At 37.5% G+C, this 16,401-nt stretch overlaps 1 protein-coding gene across 1 annotated transcript in view; it reads left to right on the top strand.

The window, feature by feature from the left end:
• Positions 1 to 16,401, top strand: part of LOC150093345 (cholinesterase-like) — a 48,814-nt gene that overhangs the window by 15,888 nt on the left and 16,525 nt on the right. The window contains exon 3 of the mRNA XM_090413601.1: positions 1,751 to 1,929. Coding sequence (XP_090269727.1) covers positions 1,751 to 1,929 — 179 coding nt within the window. The remainder of the gene's footprint in view (positions 1 to 1,750; positions 1,930 to 16,401) is intronic.

Below are 16,401 nucleotides of genomic sequence, written 5' to 3'. Positions count from 1 at the left end.
ACTGAAGTCTGAAACTCATGGTCGAGAGAATTCAATGTTGCACAGTGGAATGCAAAATGGCTTTTAGAATCTCTCCAGTTCCTTTTCATCTGTGGCGTGCCTAACTGGTTCGGTAGTTCCTTATCACAATAAGTTTATATTTTCAATGCCTTCAGTCACAGTTCATCATAGGTACTCTTAAATGGAGTACAATGCCAGGCATTGACTTAAGACTAAATTCTTAAGAATAAAATCTCACTTTAAAGCTGATTAATCTGAACCATGCCCAAGAAACAATATTAAATGCCACTATATACCGCTGATGTTTTAATATGCACCGTTGCGTTTGTACCTTGGTCGTTCACGCACTATTTGAAAAAAGCACGGTGCGCATCGATAGAAATTCAAGTGAAAGATTACGTTAGAAGTTCTGAAGAGTATTTCCAAAAAAAAATAAAAATAAAAATAAAGAACAGAAGCTTCGCGAATAATTCTTTAAAATTGAATTGCTGCGTTTATATATTTTAATGCATCCTGACACATCAAGGAATGTTTACAAGTTATATTTATTATTCTAATATGAGAAACGATTATATAATGCAGGAATACTGTTCTAAGGAAGACAGTTTTTATTTTCTTTGTTTCATTATACACTGGATCCTCTGGAGTTTTTAACGTAATCTTAAGTTAGAAGAAATGAATAGACTCTGACTGACAACCTGATGTCATATTGCTGTGATGGAAGATGTGATAGAATCAGGATGCCATCTGCTGTTCGGGTAAGAAGAACTTACGGAAGGATCAATTGTTATCTTATTAAAGATTTAATTTAAGTAATATTTACGAAGCGAGTTCTATTTCTATTCTCAATGAGGTCTGATAGCAAACATTCCCACTAACGTTCCGAACTCAAAGAGATGGTTTTGGTGGAAGAGTTGAAAACAGTTTATCTTCTTAAATACTCTCGGTAATAATTTATGGCGAAGTAGCCGGCTTCCCATTGCCGTAACTTGATCTGTATGTACACCTTTGTTCTAGATGTAAGGTGTACATACAGATTTAAGATGTAAAGCATCTGCCATGGGAAGTTTGGAAAAAAATTGTGAGAAAATAGGAATAATTTTTGACGTATGAATTAGGCTACGCAATTAAACCAATGAGATTATGAGCAACGAAAGCATGAAATTGAAACTAACTTAAGACCACATTGATAATCATCATTCACTTTTGTCCTATATTAGGAAAAAATGTTTGACAGCTGTAAGGTATTTTTCCATTTTATACAGCTGTAGGTTGTGCCTATTTCTCTTTTTTCAATTGACGTATTTCTACTTATAGCATAGCGCTATACCATAACGAATAGTAGAGGGCGCAACAATCGCGACTACTAAACTTCCTGCCTTAGGCTAACAGCAAACACACTTCATACTAAATCGCGAAATGATATCTTAGTAAGTGTATAAAATCTTTTATTCTGAGAATGGGATAGGGAACATCGAGTATTTTATCAATGTGTACTCGATTGTCTCAAAATCAGTGAGAAGCGGAAGATACAAAAAACATTTCTGAGGTTTGCAAACTTAATGATCTTTTTTTTTTTTAATGTGAAATAATTAATAAATAATTGATTTGGCAGAGTAGTTACGGATATTTAATTTACTCTATGGATATTTAACCTATTTTTGAAACATGTATTTGAACTTATTGGAAACATTTATTTTTAAAAGAAAGAACTGAAGATAAGATGTTAATGCCTTATCTTCCTTTCTAGGAATCCAAATATTTCACCTGACGGATCGCAAGAATCGTATACGTGGCCTCTCTATACATTGCAAAACAAGGATTATATCATCTTTGATAATTCTAGTTCGAGCTCTACAGGACATGGATTCAGAGAGGAGAAATGTGCATTCTGGAGAGAATACATTCCTCTAATGCAACAGTGGACTGGTAAGTAATTTTTATATTCAAAATTCTCCATTGTTACAATTCCATCAGAAATTAACAAAATAATCGACACTCTAGAAATAAACTAAATGTAAGGTTTTGTACTGATTTAAAAGAAGATAATATGCGATAACTAATTCGATATACAGCAATTACCTTGATTAGTGCGCCTAATGCGTTCTTTAAAACAGGCGCGTTAATCGAAAACGCACTAATCGAATACAATAACCTATCATTCAGAATGAAATTTAATTAACTCTTGGACGTTATCACTGAAGTGGAGAAAGAAATGAAGGACGCACGAATTGGTCGCCAACACGCGAAATCACGTGCTTTATAGATAAAATTTCCCAGCTGTTATACAAGCGAAATAGTTACCACGTTAAAAACTACGATGATCCTAAAAGAGAAGTTAATTTTCCGACGTGTAATAATAAACAACTCATCCCAGAAGACGGATTGATTACCCTATTATTGGAATGGATTCTCCTTTTTGTGACATGCGCAGAAGTGTCGAAGGATCTCGAATCTGTGGACGTACTATAGCAGACGACATAAAATTCGGCGGTAAAAATTTGGAACAAAGAATACATAGTGTACATGGAAGTAGTGTAGTATGCCATTAAAAATAACTTTGTAATATGTTTTAAATCGGTAACTAAATTATTTCATTCTGGTGAGTGATTTTTTAAAATAGTTAGCCATAAAAAATGTGTAGATCAAAAATTTTTAAAATTTGTAACATTTATTTTTAAGATGTATATAGGTACAGTAATCGAATTTGGGTATCGAAAAAAAAAATGACGCACTAATCGGAGCGCATTAATCGAGGGATTACTGTAATTAATGTCGTTTGAGAATCAGTTAAAATAATGATAATTGTCATTAATGATGTGTAATTTATATTCTAAAAGGACAATGATTGGCAGCACTTATCAGCAAGACGACTCAATGTGAGAAGTTGATTACTCACAGATCACAATAACTCTCATATCTTGTCGTGAATACCTTCAATGTTGAATCAACGCATTCATTCTCTACCCGTCACTCACAAATCCCATTTTAACCTCCTTATTCACATGATGGCCTCTCGTTATTGCATCACCCATTATCCTATAGCAATAATTCCCCTCTACGTATTTGATATGTTCTTTTCACCAACTTACACATCTCAATGACATCATCCCACCTCCTTCTATCTTCCAACCTCTGAAGACGACATTCCTTCAATCTGTCTTCATACTCAATATTCCAGAGTACTCAGACAATCCTGGTTATTCGCCTTTCCACTCTCTCCAATATCTGCTCATCACCTATATAACTTAGTGACTAGATCTGTGTACAGAAATCCAAATCATAACTATCACTTTATAGAGTGAAACTATCACCTACTTATCCTTACATGTTAGCGTTCTTGACATGATATCAGCAATTTTCTGTGTAAACACTCATACGAGGGGGGGGGGTTGAAAAGTTCTAGGCCTAATAATGAAAAAACGAATTTATAATTTCAAAATTATTTTTAATTTTTCAACATAATCTTCCATCACACTAATACATTTATTCCAGCGATATTCCAGCGCCATTATCCCATTCCTGTAAATATTCTCAGTAAGATCTGCAAAATACCCCTCTACAGCTGCAAGAGAAAGAATGTTGTTCGAATCTTCTTGATTCGAACAAAAACGCTGAACAGATAGGAAGTGTTTTAGTTTTGGGAAGAGACAGAAAGCAGAGGGATCCAATGTTCCAAAAATTCATAGTGCAGATCCCTTAATTTTCCCATTGCCAAAACACCTTTGTGGGCAGGTGCGTTGTCCTGATGAAAGATGATTTTTTCTGCAAACAGGTCTTTTGTCTAGTCTGGTTAAAAGATCGGAATAATATTCCACGGTTTTTGTTATAATATTATAATTGTTATAATGTTATAATATTCCGTGGAATAATATTCCACGGAATATTATTCCACGGTAAAACAATAACCGTGGAATAATATTCCACGGTTATTGTTTTACCCTTGTCAATATAATTAATGAACAAAATGCCTTTAGCATCCCAAAACATCGATGACATGACCTTTCCTGCTGATGGAACCGACTTTGTCTTCTTTGGCGCTTCTCTCCACTGTTTTGACTACTGTTTGGATTCTGTTGTGTAACGATGAATCCACGTCTCATCCGTAGTAATAAATCGGAGCACAAAATCAGTTCTATTTTTGTTAAAACGCTCTAAGCACTGTTCAGAGATTTTCATTCGACTACGTTTTTGATCTGCTGTGAGCAAGCGCGGCACCCATCTTGCGCAAAGCTTTTTTCATTTGCAATTCTTCATGCAAAATGTATCCTAAACGTTCTTTTGGAATGCCTATAGTCTCAGAAATTTCACGCAGTTTGACCAATACCATTGTGCACTTGATCGATGATTTCTAAGTGTTGTTACACATTTGGGACATTCTTCACATGGATCATCTTCAAGGCTGGTATGGCTGCATTTAAACTCGCAGCCCATTTCTTAATTGTCAAAAACGAAGGAGAAGAGTGACCATAAACTTTTATGAACTTTGAATGAATTTTGTTTGGCGTTAATCCTTCTTCAACAAAGAATTTTATAACCGCAATACTCAATTTTATCCATATCACGTGATATAGACAACACACATGCTTCAGAACAGCTGTATAAAACAAACTATCGATAGAATGACTTGCAAGTTTCCACGAATGCGTATGACAGGTGTACCAACTTAACAAAAAAAAATCGCCGGTGGTGTTCACAACTATGGACCAGGCCGAGAACGTTTCAGACCATCCTCGTAGTTCTCTCTCTCTATTTCCCTTGATCGTCAGTTCACTATCAACGAAGATCCCCAGATTTCTTGCTTCCTCCACCTCCAGAAGCAAAGTTCCTCTAATATGGTAAATCTCATTCTATCCTCTTTGCTCAAACGGCATAACTTTACACTTAGCAACACCAAAATGACATACCCATCCTTCAGTCCTAACCAACAACCTATTCAAACCTTCTTGTAACAACAGCAAATTAGAATTTCCTGATATTACTCTTTTTAATTTAGCATCATCAGCAAACAACTGAATATTTTCTTTCACACCGTGAACTATATGATTGATATACACGGTAAACAACGGTTGACCCAGAATAGAACCCTGTGGAATCCCACTTGTTACCTTCCTTTTTTTTTGTGGTCACTGCACCTCCATTCACAACTTACTCTCTGTTATCATTCAACCATACCTATAACTAAGCTACCAAATGGTGATCCATTCCCATTCTGCTCAATTTCAATAGTATTTATTATGTTGTACTAGATCAAATGCTTTAGCTAAACCCAGATAATTCACTGTTATAACTGTCCAATACGCTAGTCACCCTATTATAAAATGTAACCTGGTTACTAAAACATGACCTTCCCTTAACAAATCCACGCTGCTTCTCTCTCTCTCTCTCTCTAAATGATTTTCATTGTGAGCAATGCAGGTCTGCATTCTGTCTCTAACATCTTCAACTCTACACGTAATATACACACTAACCTATAATTTAACAGTAGGGTCTTGGATTCTCTATTATGCATTGGCATTATTTTCTTTCCGCTCCTCTTGAACTGTTCCTCTTGTCAGACTCAAGGACATTGCCAGCTCTTTTGCACATGTCAGTAGTATACGTGGTGATATCCCATTGGTTCCCATAGAAATTTTAACATCCAGGTTACTTGATGCTCTAAACGCTTCCCATTCTTAAACTGTCAATCTTCTGTCCTTCCTATTGACATTCACTATTAACCTCCTTCAGGAAATAAACTAACCAAATATTCATTGAACATTTCTACTCTATCTTCAGCTGATGAGATTTGTGTTTCATACCCAACAAAAAAGTTTATCTTGCATATTCACCCTTTCTTTTAATATAACTGGAGTTATATAGCAATATAACTGGAGCATCCGTAGCTCAGTCAGTACAGACGGAGTCCTTTGGTCGGGAAAAGACCTGTGTTCGATTCTCGTCAGTGACGTGAGGAACCTTTGGTCTCTTTCGACTAAAGGTGAGGTAGCCGGTCTCATACGGAGGTAAGGTTTTTTCACCCAGAAACTGGGATTTTTCGTCCCCAAGAACAGGCAAACCAGCTCCTTGAACACACGTGGATTACAGTCATATTTATGCCACAGCCATATGCAGGTCCCGAGCCCGGATTGGGGGGTTGGGAACAGAAAAACTGTACCCATATTATGAAAAAACTCCAGGTTTTTTCACCCAGAAACTGGGATTTTTCGTCCCCAAGAACAGGCAAACCAGCTCCTTGAACACACGTGGATTACAGTCATATTTATGCCACAGCCATATGCAGGTCCCGAGCCCGGATTGGGGGGTTGGGAACAGAAAAACTATTCCCAAATTATGAAAACCTTTCTTTTAACTATTAACCGTTGGGAACAGAAAAACTGGGGGGTTGGGAACAGAAAAGCTGAAGTACCCATATTATGAAAACCTTTCTTTTAACTATTAACCGTATTTGTTTACATTACCATACTCATACACATTCATATTTTCGAATCGCGAGCAAAGGGGTCACCTGGTAGCACTCAGCAGGATAAAAGGCAAAAGGCTGCTAAGTGAATTGTAATTGAAGGAAACTTTTTTTCGTGAAGGAAAAAGTTACTAACTTGGATGTTTGCTATGTCTCAAAGACATCATCTAGGTGATTTCACGCAAGGAAGAATTATTGGAAAGCTTGAAGAAGGCCTACGAATTACATATATTGTCCGAGAGTTTGGAATTTCCCATAGCGTTGCAACCAGGTTCTGGTCAGCTTAATGGAATGTGTGTCCAGACGTTTGCTAACAGATCCCCCTCGCTCTACCACGGAGAGTATGAAGACAGACGTTTGGGCATAACGGCAAAACGTAATCGACGTACCACGCCAGGTCAGATTGCAAGTCGATTCCATTAAAGCATAGGTAAGCAAATATCTCGACAAACGGTTGCAAAACATCTGCGACAAGTAGACCTATATGCCCGAAGGTCTGTAGTCTATATCTCCGTATAGACTACATGTCGATCACGTTGCCAGTGTAATTGTATCCATAAAAATTGGACAAGACACCAATGGAATAATGTACTCTTCACAGATGGAAGTCATTTTAGATACTTCTGGAGACCTAGGATATTAGCTGAATTGCGTGGCTGGCCAGCACGCTACCCAGATCTCAACATCATCGAACACTTTTGGGACACTTTGTAGTCGCAATAGGGAGCCGCATAGCTGCTCGAAATTCCCCTACAGAAAACGAACAAGGCCTTATCTTTGCTCTAAAGGAGGAGGGCCAGTTTGCTGGAAAAACTCCTGAACCACTTGGTGCTACGTATGGTATGACGTTGTGAGAGTTGCATCGTAGTTAGTATTGGACATACTCCATACTGCAATATCTCTTCGAATAGTTTTCTCTAAGCACTGCACATTAATTCCTATTTGTAACTTTTACAAAAACATATCGCAATTTAATTTGTACGATATTTATAATTTCGTACAAATTAAATTTTTTGTGTAATATAATTTATTAGTATGCTGGCAATAAATCTATGTCCACATTTGGCTGCACGCATGAAAAGTTTTTCATATACAGGTAAAAATGTAGTTCTTTCTTAACATTTCGACACTAATGTATAACTTGATATTTTTAGATTTACAGAACCACGTCACGAAATATTTTGGCTCATCTGTCTCCATCTGATACCAGATGTCTCGAAATTTATTTTACTAGCTTCGTTTTTATTTGATTTTATTATTTACAGAATTCGCACTCATGAAACGTTGTTAACCTATAGTGCGTTAGTCCTTTTTTTTTTCAAGACACTTCAGCCTCCATTAAGCAAGGTAGTGGTCTCACACCGGATCCACTTACCACTTGACCAACTTTTCCGGTTCGCCGTCTTCAGTTCCGTAATTTTTTTATCATTATAACAACTTCCTTTCTATTGCAGGAACGTGTCATGCACAATTAATTACATCCCGAATCGTTAAAATGCAGCATTAAGACTCCAAACCAGCTTTAAGTTCAAGTCTTCCTAACTACAATAATAACACATTAGCCAAATTTCAGTCCAAGATTCAATTCGCTCTATCCATTCCTCTGCCATGCGAAAACTTTCTCTGCTTTCTATGAAACCTATCACAAACATATCTTGACTCAGTAAAAATGTCGATCCACGCATTCATAGCCACTAAAATTACTTCCACTAATCTCCTGCGATTGAGAACTCAGTTAAAGGCTTGATTTTTGCAAGACAAGCAAACCTTGATCACTCTACTTAGCTATACATCTGTTCATTAAACCTGCATAACAGGCCAATCATTTTTGGTCAGATCCTGAACCAGAACCTCTACACCATCGATTTCATCCATTTGCTCATTTGACAATATCCTTTTTTTTTTTTTTTTTTCAATCACCGTTATTATTCCTGACTCGCGCAACAATAACCACTTGATCATGTTTCATTCCACTAACCATACGAACCCTGAAAGAACAAAAATTAAAGATCTGTCGTAAGAGTACTTCCAACACATTAGTTCATTATAGTTCCTGTTTTGGTGCAGAATATCTTTCGTACTTCTAGCTCATGTCAGTTATTGCTTTCATCCTTTCGAACAACTGCTAACGTTTTCTTCACCCTTTGCCACAACCATGAAATTTTGAATTGTGTTGGATCTCCCATCACGCGCCTGGTCTCAATTGAGAAACTGAAACTATAGGACCCATTAGAATATTTCGTCGCTCATTAAAAGGAATTGTGGTTTCTAATCTCATCTCATTTTACTTTACCCCTCTTTTACCTTGCGATGTTGAGCGTGGTGTTCAGTGGTGTTTATTTCTCAAGTTCAGTGGTGTTCAGTTCTCAAGGACGGTTTGCTTGCTTTGCGGGATGAAAAACCTCAGATAAACTATGGAGAAAAAACCCTACTGTCCAAGACCGGCTAACTTGGCTATGACTGAGGAAGATCTTTGAGCTCCTCGTGTCACTGACGGGAATCGAACCCAGACTCCTTCCTCAGGCATATGGTTGCGACGCGCACAGCCACTAGGCTAAACGCTTGGATGGTTTCTAATCATTTCAAAAAATTATATGAACAAAATGTGCCTCTGTAAAGTTGTCGTATCGTTTCTGGTTTCATAATTCCATAACGGCCAGTTTCTAATCGTCGTCTCTAAAAGATATTTTTCAGCCGATTCCGAATTAACTGATTATTGGTGCAGGTAAATATTTTTGCTTGTTTTCTCTCCGGAAAACTCGGGTTTATAATTCGAATTCAGTAAAATCGACTGCAGGGTTCGCACTGTTTTAGACAATAACAAAAATCTGCTAAGGTGTTTAGGAACATGAAATTACATCATATTCCATTCTCTTCCCCGAAACCTTTAAAACCATCGGTAGCCATGAACTCATCTACTGTAACGACTAAGAGTGGGGACTTCATGCTACGGATTTCCAGAAGGGAAGTAGGATTAAAGAGTACCTCGTATTTCCTGTGGGGAAAAAAAACGTCAGATAATTATTTATTTTATTTATTACTTATTAGAATAAAGATGAAAAACAAAGAATTCTAATAAAATTATTTAATTAGCTAAAAATCAAATTAAAAAGTTTCGTTTTTTATTAAATAATTAAGAATGTTAACTATACATTAGTTAAATGAGTACTGTTTGCGATTTATTGTCTTTTCAAAGTTTAATATTTGTCTTTTTTTTTGTTTTTAACAGAAACCTGCGGGCAGAAAAATTCAAGTAAAGCCACTTGAGTTCGAAAAAATTGTTTTGCTGATCCGATGAAGACCTTTACTTTTCTAAGTAATGCACACGTTTTTCCTTTTTCTTAAGAATGCATCTTGAATTGCATTTTTAAGGAAAATGTGCGCAGTTTGTGAAACGCTGCATGGACGACAGCCCATTTAGAAACGCATCGTGGCGTGAGATAATTTCGTAATAAATAAATAAATAAATAAAACATGTAAGTATCTTCTCCAGTTATTTTACGTTTCGTTTCACAGTGAAATTGTCCAACATTATGAGATTTATCATCACGCTAAATAAACTTTATAATTCTCAACGTAATCACACACACACATGCACACATCCACATATCAGCAACTTTGGATCCAGTGTTATTACTGTTTACAATAGAATAATAAACGAAATAGTAAAAAATGCATTACAACATTTATATTTAAAATAAAAAAAAGAAAAGAAAAAGGCCTTGCGCATCTTTAGGGAAACTTTTCCAACGTTAAGTCAGCAGAAGAACGATTATTATAAGTTCGCTTTCAGTCACCAACTAAAGAATATTTTTTGAGCCGAGTTTATTGTGGTAATAAACGCAAGCAAATAGAGTTTTTTTTTTTTTTTAAAACAAACAATCTCGGATTTTTAATACCACAGTCACGTGTACAGTACGTGTGATAGCATATGAATAATTATATCTTGTCTAATACTCCTGAAAATCCTCCGCTCTGAAATGATGACGAAGATGGCCACCGACTGCCTATGACTTCTCGAAAAAGGAAATTGAAGATATCCTTTCTCGAGAACTCACTTGTTTCCAGAACTTTTTATTTGTAGGGCCATTTGAAATCATTGGTGTGTTGCACCGCAGTGGAGAATATTGATAGATAGTAAGAACCTGTTGACAATGTACTACCTGCTGTCATCAGACAAGAGCTTTTGAAGGTGCGATGCTATCGGTTGTGAGAAGTCTCAATAGTTGTGTGACTGCCCAAACGATATAATTTTAAGTAGTTGTTGCACTGATAAAAGAAACACCAAATTTCTTTTACATTTAAGAAGGGATTCAGCGAAACACCATGCACGGCTCAGACAGTCATCGCCGTAAACTTTTTTTTTTAGATCTTGGCACACTTCTGTAGCAGTTTTTCCTAATTTGCAGTAAAATTGTATCATATCTGTTTGCTCCATGACGCAACTTCTGACACGCTCCAATTACACACTCTTACTTCAACGGTTGCCACACGAAAATGGTTGAGTCACCGACTCGAGCGTCAAAACTATAAACACATTTTTTACTTTTATTCAAAGGACTGTCCTGTAAACAATCAATCTCATTATTTAATTGACATACTGTGTTCAGCACCCTCCCCCCTGTCAAATCAACTCAGTCTTCCTATGATGTGATCTGTTTCCACAAAAGGGACTCTTGCGTACGCAGCAAGCAAGCATTCCCGCTGCAAAAAAAAAAAGATATCTTCCTAGTTGGAGGAATCCAACTAGACCACTAGATGGAGGATGACCTTTATCTCCATGTGAAACACCATCCTGTTTATTGGGATGCCTGTGACGAAGGCTATGTTTGGCCTCCAGAGCACAGGTTCTGGCCTCCTTCAGAGGGATGCCTAACGTACTTAGAGATTCAGAGCTTCCTCCATTTCGAAGGCACATCAGTAAAAAGGTGGTAACGCAGGCCGGCCGACGGATAGTATACGTGTCCGAATCGGTCAGTAACGAGTCAAAAAGCTTCCCAGTCAACGGGCGCATAATCCACTCCAACATAACACTCTGCCAGGTCATGCGTGTTATAGGGAATCCGAGTAGTGGTATACTGAAGGCGCTCTCGAGGCCACAAATGACAAAAAGATTCGTCTCTCTGTGTATGGGTGTCATGTTCACGAGTCTATCTTCTCCCACTGCATCTCCCCAGTTATTTCCTTCATTTAACAATATACCAAAAATAATAAAAAAAATGACGGCATCACTGCGATCAAAAGAATTCTTCCACGACAACTAAATCATTGAGACAATCTCACTAAACGCAATATTCTAAACATACTTCCACTTTACAAACGTCCACGGCATTAATTGCAACATAAACTAGACCTCCTTCTTTTAACAGAAACTCAAATGGCTTCAATCAGCCTCAGGTCACTTTCAATGACCGTCATGATTCGCCACGAAGATAGCACTGGTGCCTTGTGCGTTCTGACATTGCTTACTAGAGGATTCCAAATTTAGAATCCCCTGCTTTTGACCTCCTCTGGCTGAAAGTTTCCTTGCCCGACTTCCAAATAATCATGGGATATTAAATCCCACATTGTTTCAAAACTGAATAAGAAACTCAAAGATCGGAATCAAAGGGTTTCATGCCGAATATAGTAACTATAAAAGTATCAGCGACTACTAGCGTAAGCTAAAGCACGTAGTCCAAGTACGTAGTACAAACTAGAGCAACTTGTGCTACGTGCATTAGCTTACGCTAGTAGTCGCTGATACTTTTATAGTTACTATATTCGGCATGAAACTCTTTGATTCCGATCTTTGAGTTTCTTATTCGGTTTTGAGATAGGGATTAAATATCCCTTAATTTAAATAATGTTTACATCGCCGAAATGAAGCCTATTGGCTCTTTATTTTAAATAATTTAGGGTGCACCTTCTTGACAACTCGTATAACAGAGTATATAAGTTCTTTTCGCTATACCCTTAGTATTATCTAGGTCTACTTACTCACTGATGAGACCCCCCCCCATGAGGGTGAAAACCGGTGCGGGGTTGACCTTGGGGGTAGGTTTCTGCCTGGCTCTGAGTGGGGCCACCGTTGAGATTATGGCACTGCTTGGTGGTGTGGCGAGCCTGCTACTGGGTAGAGCCAATGCTGAGAAGTTCTTCTCGGTGGCGGGATGAGCCTGTCATTGAGTGGAACAACGCGGAGTTGGGCGATCTTTCGGGATCGTCTTATTTTTAGAGCCCGTTTCACTTTTACAAAGATCGAAACCGGTCTGGGTAGTGACCTCCCACCATAATGTATAGCATCATACATTTCCTAGGAGATGGGTTTTACATTATGGAAAATACTAAGAATAGCGATCAGAACTTTCCCCACCTTTGCTACGAGTTGCCCTAGTTTGTACTACGTACTTGGGCTACGTGATTTAGCTTACGCTAGTAGTCGCCGATACTCTTATAGTTACTATACTCGGCATGAAATTCTTTCATTCCGAACTTTGAGTTTCCTATTCGGATTTGAAACAATGTGGGATTTAATATCCCCTTAATTTAAATAATGTTTACATCGCCGAAATGAAGCCTATTGACTCTTTATTTTAAATAATGTACTGCATCTCTCAGTCTCCTAAGTTTGAAACTACTCAGATCTCTTAGCCTTCCTCTCCATGAATTTAAACCATCTTCGATCCTGTATCCAGACAGCGAAATCATCTTTCTGGGTGACCTGAATGTCCACAACTGCAACTGGCTCTCCTTTTCCAACACCACCAATCAAGCGGGACGTGATGCAGAAATTGTCGCTATAAGAAATGATCTAACGCAAATCGTGCAGCTACCTACCCGAATTCCAATTCCCTTCACTTTCCCAATACCTTTGATCGTGACCTTTTTTAAGTAGTTCGCTTTCCAGGCACACTGCAGATCTTACCGCTAATCTATTACACAATTTTCAATCTCCTCGAACGTCCCTCGTCTGACCATATCAACCGTGTGTCTTTGGCACTATAAAGGTACCAAGTGGGATGACCTCCGGAACTACTACCCTTTTCCATGGCATGACTATTGCTTCCTCATCCTGATGGCACCACTGTTACATCACCCAAAGAAAATGCTGATCCCCTCCCCCCAACCTGGCATTACTCTTTTCCTAACTCTTGCATAGATATCGATGGCAAATGGCTTTCTTCCATGCTGGTAACCGAGCATCATATGCATTCTTTGGTATTTTTATTGAAATTTCAATAGCCTGCTTACTGGGGGGGGGGGGGGGGAGCATAGATAATATGTTGATTTTTACTATTCGGCAGCCGGCCCCTGCGTTTAAAAGAAGGTCTAGTTTATGTTGCAAATTCCAAACAGTCTTTGTTCGCACTTTTAGTTTTCTTCATATTTATATCTCAAATCTTTTTCGCACAGTTCAAACAAATTACTTTCATTACACCATGTTCTTATACTGTAATTGACGTCGTGTAATTCTAAGCTGTCTCTTTTTCTGAAGTAATTATATACATCATGATAGCTACACTGTAATTACTAATTAAATATACACACTTTTTCATTATCTTATGAGAGAAAAAACCTCAAATTAATAAAAAAAAAACGTCAATTAATCCTTGAACGTGACAACTTCTGGCTTTCACTTGGACATGCGCCTTGTACTCACAGTAAATGTCAGGAAAGTCTGACAGCTTTCTTCAGGAATAGATAAGAATATTACTTGTAATGGCAGAGCGATCTTGCAACGCCTGGAAGGCAGATTATCAAGGTGACATTCTTTCAGATTGTATATGAAAAGAGTTTTTAGGTGTCCTTAGTGTTAAGAGACTGGGAAAAACGGGAAATTCCAGTTTGAATTCAAACAGGAAGCATCAAGAACATGTGCACCGTTTTTTCTTTGATATTTTTTACACCTTTAGAATTACAAAAATAATATATTAGAAACTTCATCGTAAACAGGAGACAAGTAGAGAATCGGCAGGGGAATATTTGCAGAAACTAATACCTACGTAAGGAATCTGACCAACAAAAGCACAAACAGCATCGCCAGAATGGAAATAAAAACGACACTAAAACAACAAACTCCTCTGGGAATGATTGACCACGTTTGAGCGTGGAATGGATTCGTTTGAGTAGAATCATAACGAGGTAACTAAAGCTTTGTGATCATCTGGAAAAGGATTTTAAGCCACCAAATTGTCTACAAGAATTTCAAATCCCTTTCCAGATGATTGAAATGGTTGATATATCTGCTTTCAGAGTTTGAAAATGTCCATTGCCGTCCTAGTAACAGAAACCACTGTTATTATCGTTTTGTGGACTTGGAATAAATCGAATAATTTGATACCCAAGTGAGAGCCGTGTTTTGAATAATAAAATGTCACCTCATTCCATCTTTCCTTTCGTGTTATGCTCAGTAGATTGTTAAAGCCAACCGATGTAGCTTCTTGGAAACCTGATTACTGCTAACATTAAGGAGGCTAATCCTATTTACATTGTTCGCTATGTTTTTAAATATCATGTATTCGTCTGATTGGTCTTCCTCTTTTGTTGGATGGAAATAAAATTTTCTTTGATGATAAATAGAAATGCTACCTCTAAATAAAGCTAAGAAATTAAAGAAACTCAGATTTTTTTTTTTTTTTCAAATATTAATAGAAACGTTTACGTACATTAAAATATAAACTAATGATCAGCAATTTTATGCTGTAAAACACATCAGTATAGAAAACGGTTTTCACGTCATAATATGAGAGTTATCTACATTAAGTAGACAGTAACGAATATGATATCTTTTTACTTCAGTTGTAAATATGAAGAATTAGAAAGACCTGTGTTCGAATCCCGTCTAAAGGGCAAAGAATATTTATAACGGTTTTTCAGCTGAATGAGAGTTAGCCGATCTCATACGTAGGGGGAATGAAATTTTATCCAGTCAAAAAAAAAAAGCGTCCATAGAAGACATACTGATGAATTAAAAGATTATTTGAATTCAATTCACATCGTTGCCAGACAGAAATTAAATGTGTAGAAAAACAAGTTACTTGGTTATGACAAACCATTGAGGTTAAACACGTATAACAACGTAAAAAATATTAATGAACATGCAACTAACCGTCCATCAACCAACCATTGCAGATTCTAAAACAATATAACATTGCAATGAGTTTTCATTGATCTTCAGAAGATCCAATTCAGTTTAGGCTTAATGCACTTTGCATAGATTAAGAAAGAAAGAGAAAAAAAAAACATATGCAAGTGAGGTATATTATGTAGAAAGTAACGTAAGTCTGGTTATCGTATGCAAATGAGTGGCGCACTATTTCACTACAAAGCCATACCAGGATGAGTGCTGTGATCGGGAGAGAACCAGAAATCATCCCTCTAATATCCATGAAAGGACATTTTTGGTATCAGTGCTATATGCAAATGAGCCACGATATAAAAGTGCGAGTTTAGAGTGATTTTCCGTTTTGTACAGTAAGAACAACGAATTTCGTGATAGCAAAATTCTTGAATATGGCCACAAGACATAATTTAACCGATGAATTCAGGTGGCCCCCCATCGCAGGAGTAGTGGCGGGCCAAAGTCAGAAAGGAGTAGCCAGATGGTTGCATCCAAGTCGTTCCGTAGTACACAGATTTCAGAACCACCTCCAACAGTCACAAACAGCATTCCAGAGATATAGTGATGGAAGGACACGGGTAAGAATCGCAGTGAGTGACTTATATCTCCGATTATGTGCTCGCTGAAACAGCAGTACTACCAGGAATCAGCTACGATCTGACCTTGCGTTGGCTACATTGATATCTGCTTTCACTGTGATCAGAAGGCATCACGAAGGTATTCTGCATACTAGTAGACCGATAAGGGAGATTTGAAATGGTCAACCTCCATGTCAACTGGATTCCTGGACCCCTTCTTGCGTGAGTCTGTGAGTTTACTGATCACTTTCCCTCTT

This window comes from Typopeltis vanoorti, chromosome 24 (assembly GCF_054136105.1).
Source record: "Typopeltis vanoorti isolate ZY-2024b chromosome 24, IOZ_Tvanoo_1.0, whole genome shotgun sequence".
Lineage (NCBI taxonomy): Eukaryota > Metazoa > Arthropoda > Arachnida > Uropygi > Thelyphonidae > Typopeltis > Typopeltis vanoorti.
The sequence above is the reverse complement of the archived record's forward strand: the minus strand, read 5'-3'. Positions and strand labels throughout refer to the sequence as shown.